Below are 18,952 nucleotides of genomic sequence, written 5' to 3'. Positions count from 1 at the left end.
TTTTCAAGTTATTGCACAGACACTGTTTGGCAGCTGCCCGCTGGCATACATTACCAAATTAATAACCGATATTTTCCTGTGGAAATCCAGTTAAAAATCAAAAAGTGAGGCTTGCTGAGTCTTTCAAATCCGAATTTAACAGATTGGAGGGAAAAAATAATGTATCACTTGAGATATGGTGGTGGAATCTGATTCTCTAATGATGGTAGACATAGTAGGAAAACTTGTACATTTTTTTTTAAATGGTCTGTTTTCCTTTCTGTGAGACATCATTCAGAATGTTCTCTTTAGTCATGTCATTACAATAGCAAAATCAGAGGAAGACAAGAAAATTGACATCATAATTACAAAATTGACCAATGTAGAAATGACAAGCATTGTGTGAGTATTGCATGGCAATACATAGTCCACTCCCGGTTAGAAATTCATTGTAATGGAACGAAATTCTAACTTGATCTATAACTTGTCATGGTGTAAACTACATGAACATATCAAGTCAAAATCCTCAAGCATGACGAAACAAACTGTTGAAAACTGATTATTTAAGTGAATTTTCTATGTCCAAAGACCATAACTCTGCACAAAATCATCAGACTGGAACCAAATTCCAACTTGATCTGTAACTTGTCATGATAAAACTATATACTAATTATCAAATCAATATCTTCATGAATGACCAACAAACCTACCACTAAATTCTTCAAACAATTTACCAAAGAAAAGGAAAATAATCCAAAAAATCTTTTAAAATATGAGTTATTTCCCTTTGAACAGAAATCTACAAATTAATAAGTATTTCATCAAAAATGTAATTCTAGGGAAAAGGCTTTAACTAAACAAAGAGAAAAGCTAAAATAGTGAAAATTGAACTTGACCTGTAACTTGTCATGATAAAACAATAAACTAAATATCAAATCAATATCTTCAAGCACGAAGAAAAAAAGTCTGGAAAACTGATTTGCCGGACTGACAGATGGACAAGACAGACAAACAGATGGACAGAGTGCAAACCTAAAGTCCCCTTCGACTTCGTCGGTAGGGGACTAAAAACAACCAAATGTTAAATTAATCAAACTTTTGATGAAAGTAGACCATGCCGACACTACCAGTAGCATACATACCTGTATTGTTAACCACAGTAATAAATATATAACTGATGTCTGTTTAAACAACTCTAATCCAAGCTTACAACATAATATTGCTTCTGTCAATGTTATTGCACTGAAACAAAAAAGTATGTACATATATACCAAGAAAACTCCAAAGATTTTTTTAATCGTGTTACAGTAAATGCATTGATTGTATTCTGTGTATATATTGCATATAGAATTTATATATTTCCTACATGTATCTATAAAAAATGTTATATATAGTATGTATTTATTAGATATCAATACAATTGAATAAAGTTTTTTGGAGTTTGTTTTTTTACAGTATGTTTTTAGCTATATCTTTTAAAGTATCTTCTATTTCTCCTCTAATGACATAACAGAGGCTTGAGATTTATGACCTCACCACATGTTTGAGCATCTGTGCTCAGCTAAGTCAGGAATCTTGTCCAACAGTTGTTAAATTTTTGCACTATTCATATTTTTGTCTACTTAGTAATGGTGCCAGACATTTGGTCATCTCTGTTAAATTAAGTCATAACTGGTATCTATTTAAACAATTTAGAACTGGTCTATTTAGGTTAATTGTGTAGTTGTGTGTGTCCAAAAATTTGTGTTTACACCTTGAAACTATAGTTTTTAGACGCAATAATTCAGTTTCATAAATATCTTGGGACAATTTAGATTAAAAATGAATAAAAATTTATTTAAAATTTTCACACTTGTGAAATATATTTTATCAAATTTATTTCAAATTTTCCAATCACACCTGTGCAGAATAGAGGGTTAATCCATGAATATCTGGCAAGACTACTGATAGGTTCTTTAATACAATGTTAACTACAACTGTGATTGAAGTTTTGGAGCAGTTGTGCATATGAAACACTTTTACCACATATTCCAATATTGAAGTTTGATTATCTCCCCCTTTAACATGTAGACCTAGTATTAAATTCCTGTATGCACATCCAAAGGTATATAACTGTGTAAACATACGGATAGACAGACGAATGTACAGACAGACATATAGAGGTTAAACTTAATGACCCCTTTGCTGCGACAGGGCCATAAAAAAGTGTGCAAGGTTGAGAAAGAGGGGTTATAGAGAAACACTTTTTGTGCAAAACATTACTCAATACACTAAAAGATTTGTTAAAAACCAATATTTTTAACTGAGTCCAAGGCCACATACTTTAGGTTTTTACTAGTACTATTGAAAGAATACACTCTTTAAAATCCACAACTGAAATTGATATAAAATGGTCTTACCAAAACATCCAACACTGAACACCAACTCTCCTACATTGCACATCTGTCACATAAACATACCATTGTCTGTAATATACATCATATATTTCAAAATACAAACTTAATGGTTGGTCAGTAGTCTCAGTAATCAGCAGGGAAAATTTAAAGATATTTTTAAATCAATTGCCTTCTGACATTCCTTCAACCAGGAAATATGTTTGATTACTTTTTTAATAAATAACAGATACTGTATACAATTCTAGTATAATTTGGTTTCATTCTCCTTTCAGAACATGTTAAAATATGAGATATGTTAACATTCTTACAGCTCTGTCCTCAATAAACAGTTGTGGTGTGATCGACAACTAGAAAAAATTCCACTCCAACAGGTCCATACGGTTATCTTAAATTTGCATTGAATGAGAGTTTTTGCTCCATGTTGAAGGCACACTGTGACTTTTAGATGAAGAACAACAATAAAAGTGCTGTTCCTTTTTTTCAAGTATGTGTTGTGATTTTGTGTCATGAATTGATACATTACATTCTTTCTTTTCCATTAAATTTCCACAAAATATTAATGATTACCTTATGGTTGGTGCAGATATAAGACTGATAAGAAAAAGCCTCCATAAGTTTAGAGGATGAGATTCTTGTATTTCTAGTATATGTTTCAGGAAAAACGTATTCAATTCTACTACCTGAAAAAAACCCAAGTGTACCTCATTATAAATAGTATTGAAAAAATACATGCATGCCTCATACAATATTGAAAATTGCCTATATGCAATTGTCAGAGAAGAAAGCTTTGGGGTTTGGAAAGACCTCAAATACATCTGCTTTTCTTACAAAAAAATCTTACTTAAAAAAATATTGCATGGTATACTGAAATGTTTTCATGACTGACATGTGTACAAGTAGTTTTTCTCATAAGATTTTACTAGGATACAGTCACAGAATATGACCAAGAGTGTGCAAAACAATGGAATTCTCACAAAATGGATATTTTCAACTTCTCCTTCCTTAAAATCAATTTTACATGAACTTAAGCAAGGTAAGTATGTGTTGTATGGAAGACTGGAGCTCTAAGCAGACCACATGCTTAAATCTTCTAATGGTGTGATCTTGAACGTTGTCCTCTGAATTTCAACAAGATTCAAGCTGTCCTGTTGACTACAAACATTGGTTCATACTTAATGAGGATTGATGAAAGATTGAGGCTCTGCGGTACCTACAAGCTGTATCCTACTATATTAAATCATGACATTATCCTATGACCCCTGACCTTGAAATCAAGAGAATTCCATGTAATGCTCATTGCCAAGCAGTGAATAAAATTAAATGAAGATAATGAATATTGGATGCAAGACTAGATGACTGCAAGCCTTTACAGAAACATGGATATTCCTTCCAAAACTAGAAATAATAGGTTGAGACACTCCTTGTCAAATTAAAAAAAAAAATCTTCTTTCTAGCAATTATCTTTTAAAGAATATCTGAGAAATAATTATAAATTCTCTTTATTCTTTTTTTTTAGCAAAGACTAAAAAACCAAACGTTTAGAGCTCATAATTTTAATGAAACAAGTACTTAACAAACATACCTGCCAGAATACAATAATTATGCAGATTGCAACTATTCTCATGTAAGATGAATTTGGATCCAACCATCTCACATGAGTCCAACTGAAAGTATCAAAATAGAACAATTAAAAGTGATATATAATGAATACATATATACTGGTTACTGATGCAAATATCAGAGTTCAGGCCTAAAATATAAAAATAAGAAGATGTGGTATGATTGCCAATGAGACAACTCTCCACTAGCAACCAAATGACATAGAAGTTAACAACTATAGGTCACCGTATGGCCTTTATCCATTTTCAATTTTAGCATGTATCAAATTATTTCAATAAAATGTACAACTTTTATTCCTTCTAAGATTTATACAATGATTTTTATGTGTAGACTGTACTAGTTGTAATTCTATAGAAAACAACTACAGAAAAGGGCATATCAATCTTAAATTAAACAAGAATGCCAATGTTGTTCTACTACGCACGTCAAGCTGTCCAAATATGAAGTCATTCTGTTCATTAGAACTTGAGAAAAGTGTGATGGAAATATTTGTTGCACAATTTGAAAAGTTTAATGCAATATAGCCCTTACTTCTAATCTAATTCTTTATTTAGTTAAAGAGGATTGCCAACAGCCAAAGGCTACATCTTGGTCTCCTCAACATAACTATATGCAGCCCTAGATTAGGGTGTAATAATTTTCTTATTTAAAAATTATCAAAAAAGGACAAAATTAAGGACTTGTGGGCTTAAAAAATGTTTGCAGAGATTAGAAAAGTCCACAGAATATTATTCAAGGAAATCTGTGCTTATTTGATTACAGTTTTCACAATTTAAAAGGCCCTTTTTGAAAAACTTTAAGCCTGTTACTTACTTAAAAGTTATATATCTTTCATGCATAACCAGAGATTAGAATATACATTTATATATCAATACATTGGCTCTAAATTATTAAGGGCCTTCAATTATTGGGAGGTTCACTTCTAGTTTAATGGAATTTTTTGGAAATGATGTTCACATATAACTCTCTGAACCATCTAACTACTGTGGATTCATTATTATTTGTTGGGTACCAATTTTCATGGTTTTCGTGGGTACAGGGGAACCACGAATTTAAATGTTCAACGAATTACAAATTTTCTATCAGGTTGTATGCAGACTTTGGCAAAACCATGCATGAAAATCACATATCCACAAAAAGGCAAGTTTTCCGCAATCCACGAAAACTAGTACCCACAAAAATAAATGAATCCACAGTAAGTAGGTTTTTTTTAGTGTGTTTTACTTATACAACATATCCTGTAGAATGGCAAAGGGGGAAGTTTGCACTTATATACTCAACCATATATTTTATGCTTGTACCAAGACAGGCTGTTTGATCCTGGTGTTGTTTGTCTTCATTTGTATGTAAAAATAAGGAGATGTAGTATGATTGCCAATAAAATAACTATCCACAAGAGTTCAAATGATGTGGATTTAAGCAAATATAGGTCACCATACAGCCTTCAACAATGAGCAAAACCCATATCATACATTCAGCTATTAAAGACCCGAACATGACAACAAAGGAGAAACCAATGGTCTGATGTCTTTTTTTGGAGGTTATTGGTGGTTGTTGAGGTCTGTCCAGTATTTTGGTAATTCCTTTTATCATTTTAATGTATCACTTATTAATATAAAGTAGGTATAAGAAAATATTGTCCTAATCTTTACCTTGCTGGTGTGAACTGTAGCACTGCTCTTCTGATCTTTCCTGATGTAGAATGTATAGCTCTGAAAAATTGAAAAATCACATAGTATTATAAATCTATCAATTAGGACACATCGCATACCTTATAGAATATCATTTATAACGAGCTGAAATTGTGAGCTATTGCTCATGAATGATACCCTGCTAAAGTATTTGCTAAACAGGAAGTTGACGAGTGTTGGATGTAAAAAGGCACCACATAGTCTAGCATTTTCACATAAATCTTAAATTAATAGTTCCTGAGAAAATGTAACATATATACATAGTCAGTATACAAGAAGATTCAAAGACAGCAACACTAAGGCTATCACTAAGTTGCGGTACCTTTTATTGTGTCGACACAATAAAATATACTACAACTTAGTGTTGTTGTCTTTGAATCTTTTTGTATACTGACTATGGGATAGACATCCACCGCATACCACTAAGTATCCACTTTAGCTACCCTACCATACAACCACCATAGATAGGTGTTGGTTCACTTTTATCTTTCATAGTCATTATGTGTAAAAATATTCAAGTATTCAGTTAACAAAAAGTTAATGAGACACAAATCTAAAAATGTATTTCACAGCATACCATGCTCACATGAAGTTTGATACCAAATTTTAAATGTATTTCACAGCATACCATGCTCACATGAAGTTTGATACCAAATTTTAGGAAGCTTTGATTAAAAGTTCCTTTAAAAATGAGACTAACATTTAATGGGACAGACAGACATAAACCTTTGAAGTGAGTGGATAATTACAGAAACAGAATATAGCATTGAAATCAATTCAAATGTACAACAGTTTTCATTTGGCTTACTCTAATATCACTATCAACCAAGTACGTTCAAATCAAATTTTAAAATGAGGCAATTTGATTTTTAACACTGGTTTGAAAAGTTAATATCTGGAACGAAAAAATGATTAAACAACAATTTCCTACACCAATTTTAAGGTGATAAATCCTAACACTTACTTTATACTTTCCCAATGGTAGTTTCTCATTTCTAACTTTTTACAGATTTCCATGCCAATCCAGATTCCCAGACCATTACATATCAGCACGTCAAGGATTAAAGAATCCCACCAACATTCTGCAAAGTTTGGCAGTAGATGACAAAATACAATCTGAAATAACACAAAATATGATTATAACTAGTTTAACCCTGTCACATATTTAGGAACATGTCCAACGTTTTTTCTTTATGTTTTTGTCAATTAGAGAATTTCAAATGGTGTTAAATGCAGAGGATGGCAGATCCTTGAGAGTCTGATCAATTTAATCATAACTTCTATGGACTCAGGGCGATAAAAAGCTTAACTTATTGCATAGACACCTGCCTATGGTTGAAGACCATATGTTGACCTCTAGAATGTCTTTTGGTATAAGTGTCCTTGTGTTGCATTCTCACTGAAATGGTCCCCATCTCCTTTCATTTAGTACAAGCACAAAAGATTTTGTTTGTCTGATGAAACTGTGTTTATTTGGCCTTTTTAACTTTTTTTGATTCGAGTGTCACTGATGAGTCTTTTGAAGACGAAACACGCGTCTGGCGCAAATACAAAATTTCAATCCTGGTATCTATGATGAGTTTATTCATAAGCTTCGTTTTTGTTGACTAACAAAGCAATTCAATTGTGTGCATTCATGGCTACATTTAAACCTGAATGCTGAGTCAACATTTCAATTTTCAGAAATAAACCAAAATAAGACAAAGTACCACTACATAATTTTAGAAGAAAATCTTTCTGCCGTGTTATACTCCCATCTCCTAAAAATATAAGAGTTACCTCAGAAAATTCCCATAAGACACTAATTGTCCACAATATTCCATAATGTCTGATCAACAATGCTTTTAGCGTCCAACCTAAAAAATGTGCCACTGCAAATAGATCTAAGTGTGACCATATTCTTGCTACATCAATCTGGGAACAATTCACGGCATATTCCTGAAAGATAAAATGGTGTAATGTTTTTACAGAGCTGCATACAATGTACATGTACATAAGTATTTCTTATATTTTGTTGCAAATATGTTCACTCCAATGTTTAGTAACTCTCTTTACCTGAATTACAAGAGTTGCCTCCCTTGATAACAATAATTCTTAGCTGTACAATGATCAGTGTTAAATTTACTCATTTGTATGTTTTTGTGAAAATAAAAAGCTTCAATCTGCAAATAAATGTGTGTTAAAGTAGAATTAGCTAATGGTGTCAGAACGACTCGAATGACCCCACTCGCAAGAAAAGCTTGAAGCCATATTTTGGAGTGGAAATTTTCAAAGTCCAAAGCATGTAATTTTGGCACAAATCAGCGGAGCAGAGGCAGACTCACATACTGAAAATCATCTCACTTTGTGAAAGCATTTAGAAAAAAGTCTGTATAACTGTTCGTAGCTGAATGACGTAATGACAGAATGACAGACAAGGATAAAACTATATGGCCCCGACCTAAGCCAAAATGTAAGAGAAAAAAAATTAAATAAAAATGTTACCATAATACCTCAAAGCTTTAAAAACAAGAATGTGTCCATAGTACACTGATGCCCCACTCGCACTATCATTTTCTATGTTCAGTGGACCTTGAAATTGGGGGAAAAATTCTAATTTGGCATTAAAATTAGAAGGATCATATCATAGGGAAAATGTGTACTAAGTTTTATTTGATTGGACTTCAACTTCATCAAAAACTACCTTGACCAAAAACTTTAACCTGAAGCGGGACAGACGGACGAACAGATGAATGGACGGACAAACGAACGCAGACCGAAAAACATAATGCCCCTAGGTGGGACATAAAAATCTATTGATGTGAATAAATCATAAAGTGTATGATTGGAAATCATTGCAATTCTTTATACACAGATTTCCTAACTGAATATATCTGTCACATTACTCTGCTTGCATAAAGAATTAAAATTGAGAATGGAAATGGGGAATGTGTCAAAGAGACAACAACCGGACCATAGAGCAGACAACAGCAGAAGACCACCAATGGGTCTTCAATGCAGCGAGAAACTCCTGCACCCGGAGGCGTCCTTCAGCTGGCCCCTAAACAAATATATATACTAGTTCAGTGATAATGGACGTCATACTAAACTCCAAATTATACACAAGAAACTAAAATTAAAAATGATACAAGACTAACAAAGGCCAGAGGCTCCTGACTTGGGACAGGCACAAAAATGCCGCGGGGTTAAACATGTTTTTTGAGATCTCAACCCTCCCCCTATACCTCTAGCCAATGTAGAAAAAACAAACGCACAACAGTACACACAGTAAAACTCAGTTCAAGAGAAGTCCCATTACCCATTCAATGTGACTTACCATCATATTTTGACTTACAATGAGTACCAAGTAAGGTGTCACTAGTGAAGCAGGAAATGCTCACCCTTCTGGAGCCTCTGAGTGCATCCTTGTTTTTGGATGGGTTTGTGTTGGGACTTGTCCGTCTTGAATAACCTTGTATGGTGTCCTTTAAATATCTAAGTTTTGTTTAGAATTATTTGTATTGTAGGAAGGATGTATCCTTGACTTTAAATATATACAGCCAAACCTGACCATTCTGACCAAAAATTGAAGTTCCATTTTTTCCCCTTCAAAGTCTTTGTAAAAATACTCCCTGTAAACCTGACCCTGTGTATTCTGAATTTCAGTCTAGTTATGCAGTCCCAATACTCCTAATTACATTAATTATTACCTGTCAAAACCGGTTTGTTTAATTAATTAAACATTATAACAGTATTGATCGATATGCAATCAAAACATAATTGTTTACACAAGATGGTTTTCAGGATTATCAATTAGTGTTAATGTGAGACATAATGGTGTCGGTGTCCTGTGAAAAAGTGTCCACCTGGACAGTTTTTAACACAATTAAAGTAATAAATAATGTTAATTGCCATAAAATTTTGTCTCTTACGTGGACAGAATTTTACAGCAACAGTTATGAAATAGTGTCCTCTCACAATACAATTATCGTAGCAGTTGTTATTAAATTAGTTCATCTAAGTTAAGCATGTTAAGTAAAACAAATGTCATCAAAATATTTTAATATACCCCGGTAATTGAATTTTAATTAATTAAGAAAGGTGTATTAGAAATAGATGAATCTAAACATGAAAATGGATGGCAGTGAATACCGACAAATTTACAACTGTCTGAGTTCAAAGAAATACACAGAAAAGATCAATGAAAATGTAAGGCGAACACTTTGAAGAAAATGTCAAAATTATAAAAACAAATTGGAGGAATTTTATAGTGTCCTCCCACAGGGCAATATTTCATAGCAGTTGTCCTCCAAGGGAAATAATACAAAGGTCATCAAAATGTTTTATTATACTTGAATTTTAATTAATTAAGAAACATGTATTAGAAATACTGTTTAAGGACCAAATTTAATGGTAAAAAACTTTATTATATAAACACTATTGAGTTTTAATTAAAATAGAAATCAAAGAAGCGCCAAATATATCTCGAATATAAATTATGTTGTAACTTTATTAAAGTTTTTAAATTGGGGAGTAGGAAATTTTCATCGTGTTTTCAAAATGCTGGATTCCCTGTTGTGAACCCCAAAAACCAATGACCCTGATATGTAGAAGACCCGGATGACGAAATTCCATTGTCGAGTTTATGGGTATTATACATTGTAATGATGATGTAATCATGATGAAATTTCATGTGATAAAATTCTTGCTTTTTAATCAGCTATACCAACGTAGGAAACGAAAGATGGAAGTAAAAGAAACTCTCTTTGTACAGTTCTAACAACACGAGGATTCTGGTGCAAATGAAAACAATGAATTCAAAGTGAAAGTGAAACTGATGATTCAGAGACTGATGCTACTGAGGTTGATTTGACATACGTGAATATGTAAAAAAAAAGTTAAAATATAATTTTTTGACTTCAGGGAACAATCAATTTGTGAAATTTCTAAAGCCAATGAATACGAAGACTCAATACAGCAATCATGCTTAGTTAAATGGTGAAAAGGAAAAAAACACTTGTAATGTTCATGTCAATATATTTTCACATAATTAATGACATATAACATTCAATGAATAGATTATTACAGTATTTGTATTTACTTTTAGCTTACAATTTACAATGAGACAGAACTTGTACATGCAAAATATCTGACGTCACAAGTCAATAATGTCCTGTCAAAACAGAAACCTGAATAAACCAACCCACTGTTCAAACCAGCCCTTTTTCATTATCCCATAGCCGGCCGGTTTATACAGTTTTTACTATATATATATATAAAAATTCAAGAGTCTATCCTAAATTGAGGTAAATTATATGGCCTTCCAAATACTGTTTCGATTCCTAACATCACTGAAGAGACATTAATTGTTGAAATCTGGATATGTGTACAAATTTTTGCACCTCATGTTTGCAGTATACCATCTTTTCCGCAAGTTTATTGTTTTCTGTTTGGTATTAAATTAATAATAAAGATCCATTTTGTTACATCTTGTGATCCGTTTATTTGGCAATCGTCAATGGCAGTCAGCAGGGTTTAAGAACATCCGTTGTTCGACCTGTTAGTCAAATGCGTTTTATTTAAATATACTTTTCACTTTTTTGGTCTTTTGGAAAATGTTGTTTGTGCTGTATTTAGACCCCTCTACCAAGAAATTTGTTTTGCATGCACACGTATAAAAATTGCGGTTTTTATCCAACACAATCATAGGTTTGAACGTTGTTTTCAATTTAGACTTATATATATATATACATAAATTATATATAATTATACAGATTTTACATCATAATCATACTGATGAAGGATATCTGTTATCCGAAATATTTATAGATAATTTCATTTAATGTTTCCTTTTTTTTAATATTGGTGTTTTTTCGTACACTTTTTAGGCGTTTATATAATTTATTTATTGTGTACAGGTATTGTTACTTGTAAGAAAGATCGTTGATTTGATTTGATTTTTGGTGTTTTAACGCCACTTATAAGCACCGCTTTTGGGCTATTTCGTGGTGGCCATTTTTTATTGGTGGAGGAAGCCGGAGTGCCCGGAGAAAACCACCGACCTTCGATAGGAAAATAGAAAGATCGTTGACTTATATCTAGACGTTTAATATATATAATATATATCATATATGCATCCATGTTTTAAATTTATTTTCATATCTACTAATTATATATATAAGCATGTACTCACCTTTTCTGATAGTCTAATACTTATATATTTAACAAGCTTTGACTCACTTTTTCTAAAACTCTAATACCAATATATTCAACCATCCTGGACTCAACTTTTCTGATAGTCCAACACCAATATATTTAACCATCCTGGACTCACCTTTTCTGATAGTCCCAATACCAATATATTTAACAAGTTTTGAAAGTCCAGCCTCTTTCAAGTCAGGATATACATGTATAAAAGCCATGACTCAACTTTTCTGAAAGTACAGCACCTTTTAAGTCAGGATATACAAACCTGGACTCACCTTTTCTGAAAGTCCAGCCCCTTTCAAGTCAGTATAGACAAAATAAAAATAAGAAGATGTGGTACAACACTCTACCAGAGGCCAAATGACACAGAAGTTAAAAACTATAGGTCACCATAGCCTGGACTCACCTTTTCTGATAGTCCAACCCCTTTCAAGTCAGGATACAACCATTCTATCATTTTCCTCACATCCTGACGGTTTTGGAACAGGAAAAAAACAAGTATATGGAAATACAGGACACTTAAACCTAAAATATACACAAGACATAATTGGTCCAAAACTTTACCTAAAATATACACAATACACAATTCAGTCAATTGGTCCAAAACTTATCCCTTGTTTTTTGACTTGCATAAGCAGGTACCACTAGTAGAACAGGAAATGCCTACCCTTTCAAAGCACCTGGGTAAAACTTGATTTCCAGGTTCATGTTTCTCAATCTTTAGGTTTCTTTCAGTGCAATATTTTTTGTTTGCTTTGTTTTTGTCTTTTCGTCATTTTTTTATTTACGGTTTATATGCATGGTGTTGTCTGTTTTTATTAGACTTCCAATTTTTTTATTTCCCCTTTGGTTTCAAGTTTTTTACAGAAAGGAAGATAAAATATTCACAATTGCTAAAACCTTTGGGTAATTTTGGTATCAAAAGAAATTTGACCTACTACAGAACTCCTACTGAAAGTTCCTTTTCAATAATGAAAAAAAATTGGAGAATGTGTCCATGGGACACAGATGCCGCCCCCGCTTGCATATAATGTTATAAAAGGAAATAACTCAAGAACAGTAAAAGTGACGCCACCCTAATTTAAACTTGATCTCTGTTTTGTGGTAATAATTATTGGGTATAGTTTTCATAACATTTAGTTGAGGCAAACTTAAGTTAGAGAAAGGAAACGAAAAACTAAGCAACTTTCCATTTGTAAAGGGCATAACTCTACAACAATAAAAGTGATGCCACCCAAATTCAAACTTGATCCATTTTTTGTGGTACATGTAATAAGCATTGTGTATAGGTTTCATAACATTTGGTTGAGGCAAACTAAAGTTAGAGAACGGAAACCAATTTTGGGACGTACAGACATACGGTAAAACTTAATGCCCCTTCCATTGCAGCAGGGGCATAAACATTATATGAATTGAAATAAAAATCTATGTACTTAAATCCTCCTGGGAACCAGTTTGCTCTCATATGCAATTAAAGGGGTAAGTTCAATTTTTCAGCACAAGCCAGGATAAGGTATTTTTTGACAAAAAATGAATTACAAGTCACTTTATCTATACTTGAGACAAGAAAGCTATGAGTGTTTGAAATTGCAGAATTTAACATAAAAAGCAACGGTGACACTATGAATTAGTTGTTTTATTCCTATTACAGAAATCTGTGGCTGGTTATATAGATTTATTACATTGGTTGCAATGAATTACATTGATTTCCCAGTGAAATAAAAACCGATAATTTCACATGTGAAATAAACGTGGTTATTTCACTCCTCTGACGTCATACAACAATAGGCGTTGTCAAGACGTCGATAACGTCGGATCAAAACAAATTCTGAATGTGTAGAAAAAGATATAGTTCCTTACGTTTTCTACTTTAATTTTATAAAAAAGCCATTTGGCAATGTATTAAAAGGAATAACTAATCAAAGAATTCAAATATCGAAAAATATTCAACTCGTGACCGAACAACACTGATAATTAACTCATGCGCTACGCGCATTCGTGAATTAATGTGTCGTTCGGTCACTCATTGAATATTTTTCTCTATTTGAATTCTTCAATTAGTTATTCTATAAATAATTAACAACAAGCAAAACAATGAACATTTATTCCATTCTCATTCTGGTGTACAGAAAAAGACACAAGAGATCTGACGCAAGAGCCTGCTTCCACATTTTAGCGACAATGCAATTATAATAAATAAATCATTTTTTGCACATCTTCCAATGAAGCACAGCAGCTGTAAAAATAATTTTGCAAAAAAAGTCTGGTATGGGTCATGAACAGTGATAAGTGGAAAGCCCCTGATGGTACAAGATATTCTGACCTAATAATTATCATATTTTCTTTCAGATAAAATACATTTGTTGTCAAGCAATGATTCACATGTATGTTTTTGGTGTTTTTCTTTAAAATTTCAAATTATGAATTCATTTAATTTTTTCATTTTCTTCAAAATTTTTACTATTTTTTTGCATTCTTGGGTGACAATTGAGTATTTCTTCACAGAAAAATATGATTTATTACCAATTTTCAATTTTCCAATACATTCAATAGCTCGTCAATAGCATTCAATCAACGTAATGATCCACTGGGACAAAATAGTTTCCTTTTGAAATTAATGATTTTAATAGTATCAAAACCGAATCCATAGAGAGCATGCTACCAATATAGATTATCTTGAAGTTACAATCATTCTGTAACCATAAACATATTGACTAATATTTGAAGGATAAATTTTCCCTCAAAAATTTGTGCAAAATACAGAAAAATCCATAATGATAATCAGAGTTGTTTACTTTCTGCATTTAGGCCATGGAAAAGTGAAAGCATGATTTGCAGCCAAATTAGCCCTAAAATCAAATTAGTATCTCATCAATCTTCACGCTAAGCCAGATGCCAAGGCTTGTAAAATTACAACTAGGGCCAAAATAATCTATTGTACATAACCAGGTCGTTAGTTTTCTCATTTGAATTGTTTTACATTTGTCATTTCAGGGCCCTTTATAGCTTGCTATGTGGTATGGGTTTTGCCCATTGTTACACACTGTACAGTGGAGAGTGTCTCATTTTAAATCATACCATGATCTTCTTATTTTTATATACAAAATTTTCTAAAAATGAGCGTCAGGACTATGGTTGTTAAAGTTTATCACTGGCTGTCAAATTCTCAAAATTTTCAGACTCGAATGTTGAAAATATGTTTTTAAACACAAAATTTATTTGAAAATGTTAAAAAAGACCAAGAAAATAAATGCTTAAAGAATTTCTTTTTAAAGTTTATACAGCCATGAAATATTAGCATTTATATTAACAAGTGCACATCCTCAATAAGTATTTAAAATAAAATTGAGCATATGCATGTAAACAGGGAATGTCAAGAGACAACAACCCGACCAAAGAGCAGAAAACAGAAACCTACACTTAAAATAGCAAGTGTCAAGGGAGTTGTTTTTGTGAAGATTAGTTTACATGACTTTTTCAAGTAGATAAATAATGTAAATATAAATATGGATATAAATTTTCAGATATATATCAAACTTGAATCTTCTCTTATATGAATGCATCAACAAAGATTGAAATTGCTCCTAATAAAAGAGCTAATAACATTATTCATACAAATAAGGGCTATTCCATTAAAATGTATGTGGGAGGGTAGGAAGGGATTTTCAAAATATCCCTACAACCAAGAACCATTTTTTAGATAATTTTGCATAACGGTAATAGACGCATACTGAATAAAATGCTCCGCTGGGGCGCAGCTTGATACGACCGCAGAGGTCGAACCCTGAACAGTTGGGGCAAGTATGGACACAACATTCAAGCTTGGATTGTAATTAAATATTTGACACAGCATAGGTTTCTGACACAGAATGAATGTGGTCTAAGAACTTAAATATTTTTAATTTACCTATTCAAACCATATCATTATTATTTGCTTTTATATATAAATCAGAAATAACCAATTTAAAATGGAAAATTTAAAGAAAAAAAAGGAAAAAAAAATCCCCCCCCCCAATTTTTTGAACCCCCTTATGATTCATCACCCCCAAACTCAATCCCAGCCTTCCCTTTGTGGTATGGTACCTTACAGTACAATTTCAGAGAGATCCATACACTTGAACACAAGTTATTGTCTGGAAACTAGAAAAATGCTTGTTTTTTGTCCCCTTTTTGGCCCCAAATTCCTAAACGTTTTAGGCAATTACCCCAAAACTCAATTCCAGCTTTCCCTTTGTGATATAGAACCTTGTAGTACAATTTCATAAAGATCCATACACTTAAAACACACAAGTTATTGTCATGAAACTAGAAAAATGCTTGTTTTTTGTCCCTTTTTGGCCCCTAATTCCTAAAATTTGGAGGCAATTACCCCCAAAATCAATCCCAACATTCCATTTGTGACATGGAACCTTGTGGTACAATGTCAGAGAGATGCATACACTTACACACAAGTTATTGTCATGAAACTAGAAAAATGCTTGTTTTTTTACCCTTTTTGGCCCCTAATTCCTAAAATTTGGAGGCAATTACCCCCAAAATCAATCCCAGCATTCCCTTTGTGATATGGAACCTTGTGGTACAATGTCAGAGAGATCCATACACTAACACACAAGTTATGTCTGGAAGTTACAAAAATGCTTATTTTTGGCCCCTAATTCCTTAACTGTTGGTACCATAACCCCCAAAATCAATCCCCACCTTCCTTTTGAGGTATTGAACCTTATGGTAAAATTTCATAGAGATCCATTTACTTAAACTAAAGTTATAGTGCGAAAACCAATGTGTCTTCGGACGACGACGACGACGACACCAACGTCATACCAATATACGACCGCAAAATTTTTTTGCGGCCGTATAAAAAAGACCCATGACCCACATTCAATAATTAAACTTCCCTTCCTACCCTCCCACATACATTTCAATGGAATAGCCCTGAAGTATGACTATGAGCATAGTTGTTTGACAGTTCTTGCATTGTAATTTACTTGTTTGATAGTTCTTACATTGTAATTTACTTGTTTGACAGTTCTTACATTGTAATTTTCTTGTTTTACAGTTCTTACTGTGTAATTTACTTCTTTTACAGTTCTTACATTGTAATTTACTTACCAAAGACAATCCTCCATAGGGCTGGGTGTGGCCTGGTAAAAGGACCTATAATACATTGGAAATGTTAACTTTAGTTTTATGCAACATAACCTTTCACCACTTTGAACTAAATCCATTTTCTTATGTTTTATTTCTTTCTGAACCAAAAATTTTCACACAATTAAGTGTCAGTCTTTGTAAGAATCATGCAATTTCGAAAAATTTCAAAACATGACCGAAAAAACCCACCGACCTAACTATCCTATTTTGAAGTTACCTTCTTCCTGAGTTAGAAATGGTAGGTCTTTTATTTCTGTGTGTCTGGTAATTCAATAAATCTCTAGATAACATTTGGTTAGAATGATAGCAAATTACAGAGTTAGCTCCCCACAATTGATAATTTCTAGTGCATTTCAACCAAATTATATCTTGAGTTACCAGAACAGGAAAAGGAAATGAATGTTATATTCGTGCACCATTATACATTCTGAACTTAAACACATGTAATCTTTAGTGGGTTTTTGTTTGTCATGATTCTTAGACAGATTGGCACTTAATGTACATTATTTATCATATAACGACTTTATCTTTTTCCACTGGTTATATGTATATATACTGTGACAGTGAGAGTACATTCATTAATATCATGTATGACATTTGCCCCCAGTCCATGTGAGATTCCCAACCACAGACAAAGTCAGCTCTTAGGACTTTAGAACTGTTGTAAGCTTAAATAAGGACAATAATCCAGCCTCTGATCAGCCTTCCTGCCAACACTTGAAGTGTTATGACTTATTTCTGTCACACATCAAGGTTGGATACACCTGAAGAATACAGCGGCCAATTATAAAAGAACAGAGTTCCAATGTCCCCCGCGCTGCACATATTTTATCTATCCAAGGCAAAAGGGCAATAACTAAAAAAACACTTTTTTTTGTTCTTTCAAACTTTTTATAAATATCTAAGAGAAATGAAGGCTTCAGAGCAAATTATGCAATGCAATTTCCGATATAATCAATATTTCCAAGAAGCATAACTCATTAAAAATATTTGATCAGCACTTATTTTCAAGAGTGTCAAAGACATTGCTGATATAAACCTATGACATAAGTTTTATAAAAATTCTGGCAAGAATTGTAAACATGAGAGCACTAACAATGCAATTTTCCATATAATCAATATTTCCAAGGGACATAACTCTTTTAAAAATAATTGATCGGCACTGATTTTTGAACTCTTCAAGTACATTGATGTTATAAACTTATAATATAAATTTCATAAAAATCTGGCAAGAATTGTATACATTAAAGCGCTCATAAGGCAATTTTCCACATAATTAATATTTCAAAGGGGCATAACTCTTTACATATGAGAGTGCTAACGATGCAATTTCCAAGGGGCATAACTCTTTTAAAAATGATTGATCAGCACTGATTTTTGAACTCGTCAAGAACATTGATGATATAAACCTATGATATAAGTTTCATAAAAATATGGCAAGAATTGAACACATGAGAGCTCTAACGATGCAATTTCCATACAATTAATGTTTCCAAGGGGTATAAGTTATAACTCTTTTAAAAATAAATGATCGGCACTGATTTTCTAACTCATCCAAGACATTGCTAATATAGACCTATGATATAAGTTTCATAAAATTCTGGCTGGAATTGTACACATGAGAGCGCTAACAATGCAATATTCCATAAAATTAATGTTTCAAAGGGGTATAAGTCTTTTAAAATAAAATTGGTCAGCACTGATTTTCAAACTCGTCCAAGACATTGCTGATATAAACCTATGATATACGTTTCATAAAAATCTGGCAAGAATTATACACGCTAAGCGCTAACAAGATTGGACGGACGGCGGTTTTACCATGTCCCCAGCAACGTGTTGCGAGGGTGACAATAATTCAGGTTTAGGCAAATTAACAACAGTTTATTATGAAAGTATTCAATTACAATTAAGTAAATACAGATAATCATAACT

The 18,952-nt window shown here is 32.6% G+C and overlaps 1 protein-coding gene across 1 annotated transcript in view; it reads right to left on the bottom strand.

Annotated features, from left to right (window-relative positions):
- LOC127723892 (phosphatidylserine synthase 1-like) overlaps positions 1-18,952 on the bottom strand; it is a 41,742-nt gene that overhangs the window by 7,594 nt on the left and 15,196 nt on the right. Inside the window, exons 3-11 of the mRNA XM_052230607.1 lie at positions 16,982-17,026; positions 12,279-12,397; positions 7,466-7,624; positions 6,651-6,802; positions 5,648-5,707; positions 3,958-4,039; positions 2,943-3,055; positions 2,379-2,444; positions 1,122-1,221 (exon numbers count right to left, since the gene is read on the bottom strand). Of these exons, the coding sequence (XP_052086567.1) occupies positions 1,122-1,221; positions 2,379-2,444; positions 2,943-3,055; positions 3,958-4,039; positions 5,648-5,707; positions 6,651-6,802; positions 7,466-7,624; positions 12,279-12,397; positions 16,982-17,026 (896 nt within the window). The remainder of the gene's footprint in view (positions 1-1,121; positions 1,222-2,378; positions 2,445-2,942; positions 3,056-3,957; positions 4,040-5,647; positions 5,708-6,650; positions 6,803-7,465; positions 7,625-12,278; positions 12,398-16,981; positions 17,027-18,952) is intronic.

This window comes from Mytilus californianus, unplaced genomic scaffold, assembly GCF_021869535.1.
Source record: "Mytilus californianus isolate M0D057914Y unplaced genomic scaffold, xbMytCali1.0.p SCAF_13, whole genome shotgun sequence".
Lineage (NCBI taxonomy): Eukaryota > Metazoa > Mollusca > Bivalvia > Mytilida > Mytilidae > Mytilus > Mytilus californianus.
This window is presented reverse-complemented; position numbering and strand designations above follow the sequence as displayed.